The sequence below is a fragment of the Miscanthus floridulus genome, chromosome 8 (genome assembly GCF_019320115.1).
Source record: "Miscanthus floridulus cultivar M001 chromosome 8, ASM1932011v1, whole genome shotgun sequence".
NCBI lineage: Eukaryota > Viridiplantae > Streptophyta > Magnoliopsida > Poales > Poaceae > Miscanthus > Miscanthus floridulus.
This window is the reverse complement of record NC_089587.1, coordinates 217,864,226-217,882,946: the sequence shown is the minus strand read 5'-3', so window position 1 is coordinate 217,882,946 and position 18,721 is coordinate 217,864,226. Positions and strand designations below refer to the sequence as shown.

General features: G+C 44.1%; 1 protein-coding gene and 1 pseudogene across 1 annotated transcript; one reads left to right on the top strand and one right to left on the bottom strand.

The window, feature by feature from the left end:
* The first annotated feature begins 1,070 nt into the window (after positions 1–1,070).
* Positions 1,071–3,648, top strand: LOC136474983 (uncharacterized). The gene is made up of 5 exons (XM_066472545.1): positions 1,071–1,295; positions 1,427–1,593; positions 1,933–2,050; positions 2,387–2,713; positions 3,241–3,648. The coding sequence occupies exons 1-5, from the start codon at positions 1,112–1,114 to the stop codon at positions 3,522–3,524; spliced, it is 1,080 nt and encodes a 359-aa protein (XP_066328642.1). The 5' UTR covers positions 1,071–1,111; the 3' UTR covers positions 3,525–3,648.
* Positions 3,649–7,669: 4,021 nt separating this feature from the next.
* On the bottom strand, positions 7,670–17,182 carry LOC136478176 (uncharacterized; annotated as a pseudogene).
* Positions 17,183–18,721: the final 1,539 nt, after the last annotated feature.

Here is an 18,721-nt window from a genome sequence, read left to right as displayed (position 1 = left end):
CGGGACGTAGGGAGTACATACTTTCATCTATGAGCAAATTATGGAGTGGAGACATATATCTCGATAGGGTTTATTTATCCAGGGCTAGGCGGAGCTTAGTGTAGGTCAACATAATGGCCCCTCTGCCCAGGGTGATTCACCATTAGTGTTGTGCCTTATGACTTATGAGCTTGTTATGCTTGAAAGTAATCATAATTCATTGCCGCTTGATACTTGCACCCCCTCCATTTTAGTCCAAGCTCGGCCACTTTTATATACACTCCTAAGAAGCTAATATTCAAAGTATGTTCGCTGGTTGGTTTCTAGACTAATAAGTCCGAGCCCGACTGGTGCTGGTTTGTTGTGAGAGAAAAATATTGTACCATAACTGATACACCCTAGCTAAAAACCAACAAACGAACGGGCTGAATATTGATAGTATGTGCGCTTGATGCATGTTATAGCAACATTCTCCGATGACAATGAAAAGGAAGTAGTGCAATCAAACATAACGAATCACGAGAAAGGTCCAAGCAGTGACAATCGCCGGCAACCGCAACTTTTGGCCCTTTGCTCTTTTGTTGCTGTCCCTTTTCTTCACTTGTTTACTGGTTCTTTTCCATTGATTGGTTTGTTGCATTGCAGTGCAGTGCTTGCCACTTCTCTCCTCGGGCCTTAGCTCCCGAGAAAAAAGAAAAAAGGGAATGCATCCACCCATTTGTATCCACCCAATTTGACACAGCTTTTGGTGCTCCGCCAAAAGGGCCGGGTCTCATAGCCCGTGTTTAGTTGGCCGAATTTTAGAATTTGGGTTAATGTAGCACTTTTATTTTTATTTGATAATTAATGTTTAATCATGGACCAATTAGGCTCAAAACGTTCGTCTCGCAATTTCCAACCAAACTGTGCAATTAATTTTTTTTCGTCTACATTTAATGCTTTATACACGTATCGCAAGATTCAATGTAATAGCAGCACTTTTTGGGAATTTGGGTTTGAAACTGAACGCGGCCCTATTTAAGAGGGCAGAGGACACGCCTCTCCCACTCCCAGCAGCCAGCACGCGCCACGCCATCAATCCATGATGACAAGCCATCTCAGCTGTCCCCGGCTTCACTGCCAACAATACGCCATGGCCTTAGACACCTGCTCCTACGACTGTTGCGTGTTGCCTCCGCTGGATTGCTTGGACTGGGGCTGGGACTGGGACTCCGAGCTGCTTCACACTCATCACTACACTCTCGGAGGAGCTGCAGCTGGAGCTGGAGGTGCCGCCGTCCAAGCAGAGCCCACCTTCTTCCCGGCGACGGCAACGCGTAAGTGCTCAGCTCTCAGCTGAGAGACAGGCATGCTCTCGCTGCTAGACCTGCTACTGCTACTAGCTAGATGAGTAGCGGAGTAGTGAGCTGAAGTATGTAGCCGGCTTCCGGCTTCGTGCTGCCTGCAGCAGGTGTGCAGTCGCCGGCGTCGTCGGAGGCGTCCGGTGGCTACCTGCACGACGCCGTCGCTCACTGGAGCGACCGCCGCAACAAGCGGCAGCGGATGGCGGCGGCGACGACGCCTCCCCCTCGGCGTCGGGCGACCGTCAGCGAGGACCTTCAGTGCCTTCTTGCGGTAAGTCGTACATACCACACACCAGCATACAAATGGCAATGGTATGAAGGATAATCGGTTACTTCACATGTTGAACCATATAGACTACAGAGACGGCACTACATGTGTGTGTAGGCTATGTTGTTCTTAGTTTTGCTCCCAAGAAGAGCCTGCTCAATGCAAGTGCATCTTGTGGTACTCTAGCCACTGTCGATATCGATTCACCAAACGAAGCGAAAAGCTGGAGCCCCGCCGTCTCGCTAAACGATAAGCATGCAGAGGGCGGGCAGTGGCCTTGTCCAGTTGTCTTCTTTTCTAACCAGTAGCGTCGACGCTTGTCCGGTTGTTCTCGGCTTGCAGGGCTTCTGGGATTCTAGCGCCGACTCCGAGGGAGGAGGAGCAGATTTCGGCCATGATTTGAACACCACGACGACCCCGGACCCGAAGACGGAGATACTACGCTGCTGTTTTGTCTCAGGTGATTCGTTCGACTCGTCCTTTTCAATACGCCGCACACATCGCCACACGGCCTGCTTTGCTGCTCACGTTCACAGAGTTCACTTAACCACTGTTGGCTACGCACGCACTCCTACTCCGTGTTAAATGGTAGTAGTAAACAACAACAGCTACAGACAAATTAGTGGTTACTAGTCGTACTTGTTCTTGTCAGTTCTGATGCTGATCACTCTGCTCCTAGATTAATTGCTGCGTACCGAAGGTGTTACGTACTGTAGGCAGCAATAGTCGCATTGCCACTACTATTGCCTCCATACAAACAGTTGAACATGAAACTTGAAACAACTCGGACGTGCAGGAGAGGACGGGGCAGGTGCATCGGGCAGGGAGGAGCAGCAGAGGGGCCCCAGCGCGCAGGTGCAGATGCCAGTGCCAGCCGCAGCGGCGCAGGAGGCAAAGGCGACGGCGGTAGTCCTCCCTCCTCGCGTCCCCGCCACCGTGCGAGCCGCTGCTCCCCCCCTGCAGCTGCAAAAGGCAGCCGCAGCCGCGCGGGCGCCCCGCGCGGCAGCGCGTCGCGACGATCGCTCGCGGCCCGTCGTCGACTTCTGCGACCGCGAGCACCCTTCCCGTGCGGGTGCGGCCGCCACGACGCCGCCAGCCTCTGCCTGCCCCTCGTCGCTGTCAGGTGGGTTGGATTGGGTAGATGATCGGTGAGGAACCATTACTCCCGCGCGCATGCGTGCTGTGTGCTGTGTGCACTGCTGGGACGGGAGGCTGACAGGCACTGGTGCGAGGAGCACAGACTACAGAGCAGCTGTGTAGATTATAAGCTGGAACAGTATTTTTCTCTCACACTAAACTAATCAAACCAGCCAACAGTAAATAATTCACGATCCAGCTCATCCAGTCGAACAGTCTGGCAGTCGCTGCAACATGGCAAACTAGTAGCTGCTCATCACCCTGTTCGCTTGTTGGTTTCAGCCAGCCCAAACCAACCAGCCAACAGTATTTTCCTCTCACAACAAACCAGCACCAGCCAGTCCAAACCAGTCCAGAAACCAACCAGTGAACAGGCCGCATGTCTGCGCAGGCTTCGGTTTATTCGTAACTCTACACGTTTGGCGTTCACAAACCTAAAGTGTGTTGAATTCTGTGACTAATTTTTTTTACGTTCGTTATTAAAATGCATGCATGCGTTCGAATATGTTTCAGGGGAGGAGAAAGACAAGGAGAAGACAGGCGTCGGAGTGCTGTACCCCTTTGCAGTCGTCAAGCCGCTGGGGTTAGACGACGGCAGCATGACGACGCTGGACGACGTCAACCAGCGAATCCTCAAGAGACCGGCAAGACCAGTTCGGCACCCCGTTGGCCCGTTCGCGTGCGGCCCCGCCGTGTCGGGTCACGGCCTGGGCCTGTCCGGCAAGGCAGTCGTTAGCCTGACCAAGATCAGGACGGGAGGAAACGGCACCATAACCATCATCAGAACAAGAGGCTGACGGATGTGATCAACCATTTCCTTTTTTTTTCTTTTTAGGTTGCATGCCTGTTGCTCAGGATAATCATGGTAGCTTAGTAGCTGCGGATGTAAATACACCCTCGGGTTTTCAATGTAGGATTATGCCTTCTCTAGTTTAATAACTAACTTAAAACCCCCACTGCATTTAAATTGAACTAGCGTGGGTGCCCACGCTTCATGTGGGAAGGAGGGCGGGAAAAAAAAGACGCAACGGGTGTGTACTGTTTCGTAACGGGCGCATACTGTTCCGTATCGAGTCTTGACTGTTTTCTTATTGTTCATCGCGGATCTGGTACCCGGTACTGCTGATCTATAGTGATCTGAGTCTTGGGGAGCGTCGGATAAACAGTGAAACGAATAGTGAAACGGCACACATTTAAAGTTTCATACTAGCGTGGGTGCCCACGCTTCGCGTGGGAAGGAGGGCGGAAAAAAAGGAAAAAAAGACGGAACGGGTGTGTAATGTTTCATAACGGGTGCGTACTGTTCTTTATTGGGTTTGTACGGTTCCTTATTGGGTTTGTACTGGTTTCTTATCGGGCTGGGCACTGTTCACTCCGGTACTTCTGATCTACAGTGATCTGAGTCTTGGGGCGCCGGATGAACAGTGAAATGGCACACATTTAAAGTTTTATATATAGATTATATATAGATAAGCTGCAGCCTAGAATCTACACCGCAGCACCGTGACTAACCATAATGTGACTCATGATTGTCAACGTGACTTACATTTTGGGTTGAGTTGGTGGACTAACCATAATGTGAGTTGTGTTGTACAACATGTCTATTGACTTGTGGTGCACAGGTGTGGAGCTCGGAGACGGTGGTCGATGGCGAAGGTGAAGATCAAGCGGGTCCCGATGGACTTGGAGCGGTGAAGGACGGATGCTGGTGGCTTGGACTAAGGGACCGGAGAAGCCGGGTGACCGACCATGGGTGGTTGACTCCTGGGGTGATGAAGACAGCGTCGACCAAGTCAAGGAGGAGGACAATGGCGCCGTGGCACTTGGCGGAGGCCAGACACGCATCTACATGGGTGATGTAGATGGCGTTGGTCAAGAATAGAAGGAAGGCGAAGGCGTCAAGCTTGGCGGAGGTCGAACATGCGTCGACATCGGTTAGTCACGCCTAGCGAGGTCTGCATGAGGGTTTGGTGGTTTGGGCCTCCAATTCATCGGAGGAAGGTTTGCTGGTTTAGGCCTCAAAACCAGGCATGGACGATTTAATGGGTTGAGCCTCAAAACCATCGGTGGACGGTTTTCAGGTTTGGGCCTCAAAACCCGGGTGCGGTTCTAGCGGGAATCGGAGGCGGGAAGTGGTGTCATAGCGAGGCTTGCGTCGAGGCGAAGCTAAGTCATGAAGGGCGCGTGGCCGTCGAATTCTTCTATCTCGAGTTAGACCATAACGCCCACGGGGTCCAGTGGTTCGACTCAAAATATCTAGAGGCAAGTTGGTCATGTGTAATAGCCCCATAAATAATGGGAGGGTTCATCCAACCAACCGTACCTCTTGAGCATTTTCATTTCCTCCTTCTAGGTTTTCTCCCTCTCCTAGGTCTTGTTCTTGAGGTCCACAGATAAACAAATTAATGTCTGTGTAAAGTGAGATTTTCGAGTTGCGAATGGAAACCCTAACCTCCTCTTGTCCTTTGAGATTCAATTCATGCGCTTGTGATTTTGCTTTTCGTATGCCTTTTCTGTCCAGTTTTTTCCCTTTCCCGTTCTTGGCTCGATTCGTCCATGCCTGCATCCCCGAGCTTGGTGTCTCAACAACCCATCGTGTCAGCAACCAAATTTTCAACCATACCAAATCTTTCCTACTAAAATCATACTACATTACCATTTGGTGCTCATCACATTACAAGGGGTTATAAGCAACACATGATGAGATTTATTAACCTACCCTAGTGATGCAGGTTGATAAAGCCATATGGCCATATCACTGTTGTCTGTACATATGTACATCAAGCAACACTTTATCCAGCTAACACACATAAACAGCAAATGGCTCGAGTCCTCGAGACCTGGACAGATCTACAACAGATCATGAAATGAATAACCAATACACTAATACAATATGCACAAACAAAACACAGCTAGCAATAATACTCGTTCCTCAGAGAATAAAAACTAACAATATTACTTTTTTGAAATACTCTAATAATATTACTTACTGAGGCAGTCAAGTGTCCGCTATATGAGTTGTCACTTCTCTTATTTGTTTGCTCCCATCCAGTATAGCAGTCTTTTAAGTGATTAACTTGAAGTATCTTACAAAAACAAACCACAATAAATGTCTACTGCAGCGTGCTAGTGTAGGTGCAAGAATGTGTGCTCTTGTACCTTCAACAAAACACAGGTGAAGCTATACATTCGAAGCCTTCTGGTTGCACAGTGTCCCTCTATAGGATCCCTAACCTGGTTCACCAGAAGAACCATGAGAAAAACAATTGTAAAATAAAGAAACTAGAAAAAACATGCTTGCTTCAGATAGCATTTCACATGAATGCTTGCCTAGCTTGCAGTTGTTTTACTGATAATTAAACAAAAAAATATGTTGCTTTTGATGTTTCAGTTTTGTTACAGTCTTCCATACAGTTATCGTGGCATGGTTTTCTCACAAAAATTTGCAATAGGCCTTTTTAAAATTGATCTTATCATGCAGTTGAAGGCTTATACCAATAATGGATCACATGAGATACCCAGAGCGGCAGCCAACAAGGTCCATCTTGAAAGAACAAATAGTAAAACATAGTCATATTTGGCAAGGTTGTCAATCCAAAGGTATGCCCATTGTACTTTCCACCCATCTTATTTGATGATATAGACCGGACTTAAGAGTTTGATGCTTACAGGCACAAAACAAAAATGCAGAACCAATCATTCCTAAAACTTTAGAAACTTTAGAAACTTATAACTCCGGAGTGTGCAAAGCATGTATGTGTTGGGTGAAATAATCACACAAACACCAGATTTGAACACTAAGTGTATAATTGTATTCATTTTCTTGATCGTGACAGCACATGTCAGAGAAGGTATTTATAGAGGCCCTAGTGTTCGCAATTTGTATACAATTGATTATTATATCCCTCTCTCTAATCAATACAACCTGACGAGATCATAACATAGGGATATGTTAAATCCCGGGGTAAGAGGTCCTCGATCGAAGGACCTCCCGACCGATCCCTCCAAGGTCGCTCGGGGTTCAGGGCTACACCCCTCAGGTGCGCTCGCACGCACCTTCCGAGGATTGGGCGGAACACGAGCATGCCCTCCGCCTCAGCTTAGGGGCTCGCTCGAGCTCCGGGCTCCCGACCAACGACAACCCGAGCTTGATCCTTGGCTCCGCCTCCAGCATGCAGTTGTGAGACCGGTGGGTTGAAATCCTTGGAAATCAATGAGTAAATTTGCCTTTAGTTGGTCCCAGGAATGTATGGACTTTGGTCTTAGCGAAGAGTACCACTGCTAGGCTGGCCCTTTAACTGCCATGACAAGTGACTTTACTAGTGTTGTTTCGTCACCGCCTCCGGAAATTACTGCTGCTTCAAAACTCATCAAGAATTGTCTTGGGTCAGATTGTCTATAAAATGTTGGGAGCGTGTTGAACTTGTACCCTAAGGGCCATTATGCTAGTTGTAAATTTATTGATAGGGGTGAACTTGTATCAATTGAGATGAATGATCTTTGGGAACTTCTTTCTTGCGAAGCTTTTGCTACTGAATTTGGATCGTCCACATTATATCACTTCGTGGCTTGCGCTTTGGATTTGTTCATTTAGATGGCGAAGAGTGGCTTCCGCTTCTTCTATTTTTTGCTTTAGTGATTTTTCTCTTGCTCTTACTCAGGCATTCTTCAAGTTCCTTTTGTTTGGCTTGTAGTTGGTCCTCCAATTCCTTGAGCCTTTGCTCTTCAGTTTCGCTTGTTTTGTTGGAGTTTTGGTCTGATGGGGCTTCCTTCTCAAGGACTTTCGGTCTTCGTCAGTTGCAGGTGGGGGTCATCTTCGCTCCCAGCAGCGGGTATCTTCTTGCTAGGCCGTCCCATTGCTCTCTTGGGGTCGTGAGGGTCTTTGAACACACATAAACGGTGGGCGCCAGACGTTGGATGAAATAATCACACAAACACCACATTTGAACACAAGTGTAAAGTTATATTCATTTCCTTGATTGTACAGATTTGAACACATGTCAGAGAGGTTATTTATAGAGGATCTTAATCTTCGCAGTTTGTATACAATTGACTATCATACCCCTCTCTATAATCAATACAACCCCTTTAAACTACAGGGGCGAAGTTGTCTTTTTACTCTTTGAAACTTCAGTCTTCGCAGTTATCTTGTCAATCCTCAAGTTGCTTTCATCAGTGATGTCCTTGCATCCTTTGACTTGAAAGTCCCTGCACTGAATCTTGTGAATCTTCTTGTCTTCGCGTGTCGAGCGAAGTCGAAAAGTTGTCTTTGCACTTGAATCTCTTCACCTCTTTTGCTTGTTTCGAGCGAAATCGAAATTTCTCCTTCACACTTGACTCCTGCAAGTAAACTTTGACACAAAATTTTGGTGATCAACTCCGAAGTCTCGGGCTGTGTTTTCTGGCGAAGTCAAATCCCCAACATCATGCGAGGCAGTTCCAGGATCTTCATACAAACTAGATTAATACAGAATCATGTATCTGTTTCGTCTTCTAGGAGTATCTCGTAGATGTCAGTGCGGATGTTTAGTTCCTTGTCACGCATCACTTCCTGGAGATCTGACAGCTCCTTCAATGTCAGAACCGAGCCTAACTTTTGGAAACCATCAAGCCATAATCTTTTAGACCTGAAAATTTTAGTGTTACAATTGATAAGGAATAGACAGTAGAAACTAAAATGAGCAACCACAGAAGGACCCAATTATCATTCACATCTGACCATAACAAAAAATACAGATAAAGGAATAGTCAATACCAGATAATGACAGCTGCCAAAAGAATTTATAAACAGGATGAAACTAAAATGCACTTGGTGTCCTCAACGTTTTTTACAAATCACATGGGAAGTAAGGAATGCAAAAGCTGCAACATGTCCCTAGCAAACAGTTCATAAGCTGTTCAGGTATTGTGACAACATAAATTAATAGTGACTGCATTTTTTCCTTATACAGGAACTTTATTAAAAGAGAAGGTTGCACTTGAGTGGATATCAACAGCTGAAAAAGGAAATATCATCCTCTAATAAGATCAACTTTTCATGGTCCAGTATCAGGAGAAATTGTAGATCAAATGCCATAACAATAAAATAACTTTGTTTTTATTCAATTGACTACATAACAATTATTTAGGAGAAGTGGAAGGTAGACTATAAAACCACACCAATATCGAATTAGAACACTACATGTCAGCATCATACCATGGACAGGCGTGTATAGCTCTGAAGAACACACGCCGTGCTGCAGAAGAGTTGCAGGCTATTTCTGCCTCATAGGCTAGATAACAGCGCCACAACAGAACAGACTTCTGCAACTTATCATCAGCTAGAGCTCTCTCAAAGAGGCTGTGTATTCTATTGTCAGATCCGGCTTTACTCCATTCAAAGGACAAAGCAAAGAGCAAGGTGATTATGGAAGGATCCCTGTTGCATTCAAATAAATATAACAAAGTCAAAAGGCAGGTATACAACAATAAATAGGCTTCAAGATATTTAGTGGAAGAAAATGCACGTATCACCCATGAAAACTGCATACAGAAAACAAGGCTATGCATTAATGAAAGCTGAATAGAGAAAAGAAGTTGGAACTTAGATATAAAAAAAATTGTGGAAAGGAGGATCACGTATTCACGTTCACCTTTATTTGCAATATTATTGTTTCCGAAACAAAAACTTTCTGAAAGTGGAGATATGAGGCAAGTAATGATGATGGTAAACAAAAAGAAAGAGGTTTCTTCAAAAAGAAAGAAGAAAGAAAGAACAATATGCATTCAGAAATGAACTTGGAACTCAGATATGAAGAGAATTAAAATGGAAAAAAAGGTGGAAATTTCACCTTTGACTACATTTGTCTAGTGTGAGACGGAGATTGTTGGATACACTGTAAAGATAGCTCAGGGTTAACATGGCTGAATATGATTTTGGATTGTAGGGATATTTGTGCACTCCTTGTGATACGCTTGGCCAGACCCTTGATAGACTCAATCTGTTAAGATTTTTCTGAAGCAGTTTGATGTAGTACACCCACAAATCCTCACACTCCAAGTTATGACTGCTCTCTGAACCGAACAGATATACAATTAATATAAGAGCATTTACAAATTGAAAATTTCAGCAGGAAGAGAACAAATTTGCAGTTCAGACATTGTGAAGCTACAGACAAATTAAAGGGTGTAAAGGTGAAAAATAACAAAAACAGAAATTATCGTAAGTACAGTTCTCCCTTTATTAATATAAAATAGTATCACTGTGGGGATCTCCCCTACAGTCTTTTGCGGTAAAAAAAAACAAAAACAGAAATTATCAAGGACATAGAATATTCTAAACGAATAGCACAGCACAAAAACAAAAACAATACAGAATTTACACAAATATGAGTGGCTACAGTGCAATGCAAGCAAACTGAGTCCTGACTCTGACTAGTCAAACCAGTACAAGAGGGATTAAACTTGGTTCATGCAGATAAAAAAAAATTATGTAGTCATGTACAATAGCCAAATAGAAGCTTAAAATAATGCCACTAAAATCTAACAATATAAGAAAATGAGAAGTATGCTAGACCTGAGAGTGCCATTGGGAAGGTCTCCTCTATCACTTCAAGCCCCGAGGAACAGCCTGTTGTCATGCTTTCAAACAAAGAAGCTGAGCAGATCAGAGCAACTGATTCTTCTTTTATACCACCACAGGAAAATGCAGATTGTAAGCTTCTAATCTGCTCTTTAAACCCTTGGCGAGCCTTCAAGACCTGAAGCCTTGAAATAGGGCCACCGAAAGGGGAATATTTTAGATTGCTCCCTAAGCAGGATAGGATGTAAACTGCACGATGCATTGAGTCAGAGTTGTTTCTTGAAGCGGACACTGTTATCTCCATCTCAGCGTACCAAAGATAAAGGATCGGAACCTTCTTCCTAAGATCCTGCCCAGCAAAGGCAATGACCATCAATCATAAATGAGATTAAGGTAGAATTAGTACAAACAAAATTATTCTACTTGAAATAAAGGGAGTTGACTGTGAAGCTAGTGGCATCTGTAACCGAAATAACAGTGTTGCTGATATAGCTGACCATTTGCCAACAGCATTACGTCCTTAAAGAGATTTACTCCCTCCGTTCCAAATTATAGGCCACTTCAGCTTTGTCCTAAGACAAAACTTCTTTAACTTTGACCAAGTTTATAGAAATAATACATATAAACAACTTAGCTTCATTAAATTCTCCATGAAATATCTTGATAGTGCATTTAATTGAATTTGTAGATGGTAATATATTTTTCTAAAAACTTGGTCAAAGTTAGATAAGTTCGACTTTATGACAAAACTGAAGTGATATGTAAGTTTGAACTGAGGGACTATTCAAGAGAGCAGACGATACACTATCATCAAGATACTTAAAGTTACTTTGTCTTCCTCCAGTCAAAATTACTTGTTAGCTCCGTAAAAGAAAACAACGAATGAGCTTTAGTATTTTAGATTAGATAAAGCTTGCCCATGTTAAGTGTATACCCATCTCCCAGATATAACTAGCAATAAACTCTACAATACTACCAATAAACGTCTTTTGGTGTAAAAAAAGGTTACCGTGTAAATCTAGAATGGCATCAATTCACAAATCAAAAGAAAATTCCTAAAGTGACATATTTTGGACTGAAAGGAGCCATAATGTTCTCGTCTGAGCACACGGTTGTTACCCAGACAAAATGAGAAAACCTTAACAACAGGAAATCATGCTTGTAAACATGCATTCAAGAAACAAACTATGCTAAACCAGCAGCATTGCACATTACAACTGCAAATTCAGTAAAGGATAATTGGAAGTAACCATGTGAGCTTCCTTAAAAATAGATAATAATAATTCATAGTTTTACCTCAGTAGTTGCTTCAGTTGATAACAGTGCTGTGTCAAATATCTTCCTTGCTTGTTCAATGTTCCCATTCATTGCCTCAGTTCGTCCATATATCCCACAAAGCAAAAAATCCTGCCAAACAAACAATTATGGTAAAAACTTTTAACCAATCATCCATTAATGGGTTCATGTGAAATTATCTGAACCAAAGCATGTTGGTTCAGTTTTTACTGGGTGAATGCAAGTTCTCTTTTCAGAAATAAAAACGTGTATAGAACTGGAAAGATGCACCTAGAGAATTATTAGTACAGTTAAATTTTGAAGAAGATGAAGGATGGAATTCTATCACAAATCTCTAAATGCATTTCTTATTTTTAGTTCCAAAAGTGCATGATGTGTTCAGTCCATCAAGCGATGCAGATTACACTTAATACTACCAAATGATAAACTAATCAAATGAATAAGCTGGTCGAAAAATGACAAGCGCGTTATTGTCTTCTGTAGCTAGCTAACCACACAACTAGGCACTACCACCTGAGTTTTAGCATGTTACACTCCTCAACAAAGCAATGCAAGAAAAAAAAAGAACAAATCATACCTGTCTGTCTTTCTTCAACATACTTTTGGCCAAAGCCCGTGATGCATTAGCTTGAGTAGAGGAAGAGTTCTCTTGAGGAGTAAACATTTGGGTAGTAACAAGAACAGCTTCCTCCAAGACATGATTACGAGGGAAAACACCAAGCAGAAGCAGTATCGCATTTCTGAGAAACTTCATAAGGCCCGGCCTTTGTGAAAGGTCATGCATGCTTCCCAGTAATGATTCCAATTTATAACTATATGAACTTTGGTTCTTATTTACAACGTCAGATACAGCACTTAGATCTTCCAGGATGTCATTTGTAATCATCTCTAAGCTCAAAATTCTATCGAGCCAACTCGGACTGTTTGTGGATGTCCTGGAATTTAAGAATTAGTGGTGAATTCACTGACCAATAATAATATCAAAGTTCATAACTGAGGAAAAATTACACAGACAGTTGTTGGCTTGGTTCTGTATGTCACTGCTTTAGATTGACATATGTTTGCAAAGAGTTAAAACAAACAGAAGTAACACTATATAATCAATACTCCGGCACATGACATGAACAAAATAATTAGTAGGGACCAACAAATAGCTCCTGATATTAGATAATATATTGTCATATCGTAAGGAACTAGGGATACCATTACATTCTATGAATTTTTAGGATCGTGGACTAAAAATGAGAGTACGTAAAAGGAACTGGGTTAATTTAAGAATAAAAGCATCCAATTCCAATTCAAGGAGGACCCGTACCAGGGTGGTAGGGGCGCCTCCCACCAAATTGGCAAATGGCAAGTTCAATTCCTTTTGCACATATAGGCTGACCATAAAAAATGGCTGAAAGCATATCCCCATGGCTTATAAGGAATGGGTTTCGACAACAAAAACTGAACTACATGCATGACATATGCACTATGTTATGGGGAAAAAAGAGTCATTGATACAATATATTAACTTTGTGTTTGAACACATCTCCAACTGAAAGAATGTCTTGACTAATTTTCTGTTGTGTGAAGAGGATGATCATAGCTTATATAAGCAAGAAAGTAAGAAGAATACCAGCTTGAGATTTTGCCACCATAAAAATCAATAAATTGGCATATGAGAGAAAAGCGGGCCTCCTCTGAAGATAGCGAAAACAGGAACTCAGATACATCCTCAAACAAAATTATTCTGGAAAGCTGGTCATTGTCTTCCCCAGATGGAGCATCACCAGAATGAATTGATCCTATTTTTATAAAGTAACATCCAGTGTTAGCATTAAGTTAACTTCAAACAAAAAAATCTAGTAATAATTGAGACAAACTCTGATTACCAGATTTTTCATGAAGAGGCATCCATTGCTCATTGTCCCGTGACAACTCCATCGAGGCCCATCTATTCCAGGTTTCTGCATCTTTAACTTCACTATTGGACTCTGCATCTACATCGATACCAAGCTTTTTCAGCAAGGATTCAACATCATCTTGTGCAGGTGAGTCCTCAGCATCAAGATCTTCGGCATCATTTCCATCGCTCAATGATGGTTCCAGTGATTTGTTTGACAAATCATTTGCGTCAGTATTAACCACAGAAGGATCAAACCAACCACTCCAGCCTCCTGTTTCAGTCTCTTGTGAATTTTCTTGCATAGACAACTTATGTCTACTCTCCTCATCTTTTGCTAACCATTCAGACCATCCAAGAGCTCCATCTTCCCCTATTCTGGCACCGCCACTGTTCCAGAAGTGTTCAAAGAGCCTTTGCTTACTGCTTGTCGTCAGATACAGAGGAGGGGCGAATAAGCTAAATTCCATTTGCGCCTGAAATAGCCCAGTTGCTAATTCCCGATGTCCTGTCTGCCACTCAAATCGGCACAGATTAACAAATATATCCACTAACCCCACTTCTAGCTGAACTAAGGAAGAAGATTTGGAATCCATGCTTTCATTATCCTGTGTACAAAAAAAGAGAGAAACCATTAGCGATGTTTCATAGTTCGTAGGGGTATGGGAAACAGACAAAGTAATTTACAGAGAAACATTGAAGTTAAACCTGCCTACATAGCTTGGTGCAAGCTGCAGATAGAGCCTTGTACAGCATACACGTAGGACTTCCGAATTTCAGAAACTTTGAATCTGGAGAATTCCCCTTGGCACAGAAGCAGATACTGTTTCCACAACTTACAGCTATCTGGGTGCTTCGTAAGTATTTGCTCCCATTTAGCCAATAGAGTCTCAGTGCTGTCCCTCTTGCCATATGACTTCAGAAGGCAAAGCAATAATTCCTCACTATCTGGATTAAGCTCCACAGCCTTCTCCAATATGCTAATTTTCCTTTCGGTAGTTTGTAAACGAGCAGCCTTTTGTGGCTGAGTACTAGCAACTTTATCCTGTAGTTCAGCGGCAAAGGAAATTACAGAACAGAAGTGTGAAATAATGACTGAAACAAAACTCTAGTGGTGAGTCACAATTGTAGAATTTCATTTCTAAGAACAAACTATTTGTCCCAGAATGAAGTGAGCAAAATAACTGACAATGTAGCACTAAGGCAGAATAAGCATAGCTTATTGCAAGAAACATCATAAATAAAACCATATAAATTCATGATACCTGAAATTGAGCAAAGGCCAGCCAAACTTTTTCATCGTGAGGACGTTCACGAGACATCTTATTGAATTCCCTAGTCCGACGAAGTATTTCATCTTCCCAAGATTCCTCTAGCTCCTGTTCCACAGCTGTGCTTTTCACAGGGAGTGATTGTGTATCAAAGGGGACAAAATCTTCAGCAAGCATCACAGAGGTGTTTCCCTTAAATATTTTCAGATGTTTGAAACCCTTATTTCTTTCAAAAACTGCATTTTTTGCTGAATAGTAACGGCCTCCAGCTCTAACTTTGTTATCCATTCCATCCAAGTCTGAATCAAAATCAATATGTGATGAACCAAACCTCAAACGATTTAAACCAAGTGCCTCCAGCATGTTCTGGGTTCTGTAGCATGCAACATCCATTCTGCAGATGTCCTTGAGGTGTTAGACTTCAGTGAATAGCATGTCAAGATGTGCTAACAAAACAAGTTCAAGTAAACAAGACTGAAACAGAAGATTTAAGATCTGGTAATAGTTATTAGTCATAGGTAAGTAATGATATTTTAACCAGGCCATGAAATGAATACACAAACTTTTGTAGCTTGGTGGTAGTCCAAATATTACAAGCTTTAATTGGGATTCATGTTATACACTTGTCCTCATTGGTGCTAACAATTCCAACTATGGGGCGTACCTGGTGCAGAGAGCTCCCACTCTGTGCGGGGTCTGGGGAAGGGTGTCAGTGGCAAGCCTTACCCTCGCCTATGCAATGCGAGGAGACCGCGACTCGAACCCGGGACCTTCCGGTCACAGGCGGTAAGACTCTACCGCTTGCACCAGGCCCGCCCTTCTAACAATTCCAACTATGGCAATGCATATTTCTCAACAAAAGGGGGTTCAATGATATGGTGATTTTGGAGATTGTGACTCCTAATTTGTGTTAAAACAGACTAGGGATGAGAAATCCAGTGCATCAGTTGGAGATAGAAAGTACCAGGTCTATATAAAAAAACGGAAATGTCAGTAGCTAAATTTGTGCTATTTTCTGACATCTATAGAAGACAATAGCTAGCTATACAGTAGTGTTAAAGGTTGGATCAAATCAATTGTTGCAGTACTCCCTCTGGTTTGCACATACTCGATGTTTTGGACAAGGTTTGAGTTAAACTTTTAAAGTATCTTGTTCAAAATTTTGAAGATCATATGTGTCAATTTGCCTTGAAAGGTACATTTTTATGAAATCATAAGTTTTTACAAGTTCATTTATACTCTAATAGAAAATAGTGGTCAAAGCTATGTATGGACTCTGTGCCATTGCCCAAAACCTCAAGTATTTGCTTGGAGGGAGTAATTTGAACAGAGTTTACAGTATTCGTATTATATTGTTCTGTGGTACAATTTCAAGCTCAATTACTTCATATAAACAAGCGGTAGTGTTACCAACGATGAAGACATGGCGCGTCATATCATTATGTTGATTCAACAGCCTTTGAAATAGTCTGATATTATATTATTCTAGATGTATCAAACACAAGTACGGAATGTGCAAAAGTTGCATAGAATGAACCATGGTTTGCAAGCCATCATTCTGGGTTTAGTGGAGAACATTTCAGAATCTCGTGTACAAATAACTGGGCCTAGGATTTCAGACAACTTGGTTAGCCTAGGGCAGGTCTCTACTTAGTGCGACGTTTTGAAATAATACTGATGCTGAGACATTTGATCTCACACTATCTGAACACGTCATCATGTTACAAATAAATAACTTCAGTAAACTAAAAGCGCAGCAAAATTATTATTAAACATGAATTCAGCACCATAGATTTGCTACAGGACAGAAATTGGATTTGTATGCTGCATTAAATAGTTCACGATCAGACCTGTAAAGTGATCCAAAAGCCAGGTTATCATGGTCGCCCTTCGCGTCGACATAGTAATCCTTAGCTGGCTTCGTCTCCGACCCAGCCCAGGCGCGAACCCCAGCCTTCCGCGACGCGGCTGCCCCATCATAGCGCTCCTTCTCGCGCCTCCGTTTCCTCCTCCCACTCTCCTTCCTCCGCGACCCCCTCTCCTCGTCGGAGGACGGCGACGAAGGCACCAGCTCGTATTTCGCAGGGGCGGGCTGCAGCGGCGTGTCCTCATCGGACGAGGGGCTCAGCGGCGGCGGGAGCGACGAGGAGGTGGTAGCCGGGATGTTGAGGGAGGAGGCATCAAAGGAGAAGCTAGGGTTTGAAAGCCACTGGGATTCGGCGGTGGGAGCGGAGGAGGTGGAGGCGGAGAGGGGGAAAAGTGGGAATAGAGAGGATGACACCGTGGGCGGGTACGTCTCGCGTCCTTCGCCGGCAGTGGGGAAGGTGGCCGTGGTGACCGGCGGCGAAGGCTCCATGGCAGGTGCGAGCTGTCGAGCGGGAGGGGGCGCTGGCCGCTGGGGTCCTCGCCACTTCGGGTACCGAGCGATGAGGCTGCAGCGACTGACGAGGTGGACTGGTGGAGCCGAGCGGTCTTTGGTATATGGGCTTCTTTTTACTTCATCTATATGGGCCGACCTTAGATGCAGCGGAGAGACGTACAATGAGCTGTGAAATAACCTGGGCCAAAATTAGATAGATAGAGAGGTTGAGGGCCGAAAAGGGGGGCTTATATTCCATAGAAACGCAGCCTATACCCCTGCGACCGACCGAGGATAACCCGCCGCAGAACTTATTGATCAGTCTTCACGAGTTGAACAAACAGCTTTTGAGGGAGTTCTTTTCTCCGTTGGACTCGGAGATCATTGAAAATATCCCGTTAAGTACTACACCGCAAGACGACTTCTGGGCATGCCATTATGAGAAAAAGGGCATCTTCTCTGTTCGGTCGGCTTATCGGATGTTGGTTCGGAATCGGGAGGTAATATCGGCCTGGGCAGAGGACAGGCCAGGTTGCTCGAACACAAGGGCTCCGAAGGAGTGGAGTGACATAGGGAGAATCAAAGTTCCATAAAAAAACCGAGTTTTTCTGTGGCATTTGGCAAGACAGTCCATCCCAACAGGAGACGTGCGACATCATAGGAATATGGCACTAGATGGGACCTGTTCCTTGTGTGGTGGGTTAGACTCCCAGAGGCATGCGCTGCTGGAGTGCAACTTAGCCAAGTGCGTCTAGGTGTTGGAGAAGGAGGATCTCATAGCTTGTGGATGCCAGATAGAAACGCCGGACGCAAGAGTTTGGTTAGCAGAGGTGATGGCGGCGCTCAAGCATGAAGAGCTCACATGGGTGGTGGTCCGTCTTTGGGCCATCTGGTACGCGCGACGTCAGGCACTGTTTGAGAACAACTTTTAGAGTCCGTTCTCGACGAACAGTTTTGTGGAGCGGTTCATTAGCGAATTGGAGATGATCAAGCCGAGCACCAAGCAACAACAAGTGGTGGGTGATCCAGCACCACGATGGATCAAGCCACCAAGGGGTTTTGCGAAGGTTAACGTGGATACAGCGATCTCCAAAAATTCAAGCAACGCCTCGGCAGCGGCCGTGGCCAGGGATGAGGATGGTAATTTTCTAGATGCCTCGGCATTGGTCCTAGAGGGCTGCGTCGAACCGGAAACAGACGAGGTGGTGGCGTGCCACGAGGGCCTCGCTTTGGCCAGTGACTTGGGCCTCCAAACCCTCCGGGTGGCGAGCGATTGTGTCAATGCAGTTGCAAGTATCCATGGTGTGGGGTTCGGGAGGTACGAGCCAATCGTACTGGAAATCAAGACCCGGACGGAAAGCTTCTTAAGGGTGGAGTTTGTTCATGAGGGCAGACACTCCAATATTGATGCTCATTGTTTAGCTAGGAGTTCTGTGAACTTTTCGGTAGGAAGACATGTTTGGTTTGTTGCTCCTCCTGATGGAGTTAGGGCCTGTTCGGCTGGTATTAAAGCCGGCTGAAGCTGTTTTGTCGTGAGAGAAAAATACTGTAGATTCTAGCTGATAAGCCGGCTGATAAGTTCAAGCGAACAGGCCCCTAGTTATCCTGATGAATAAAGA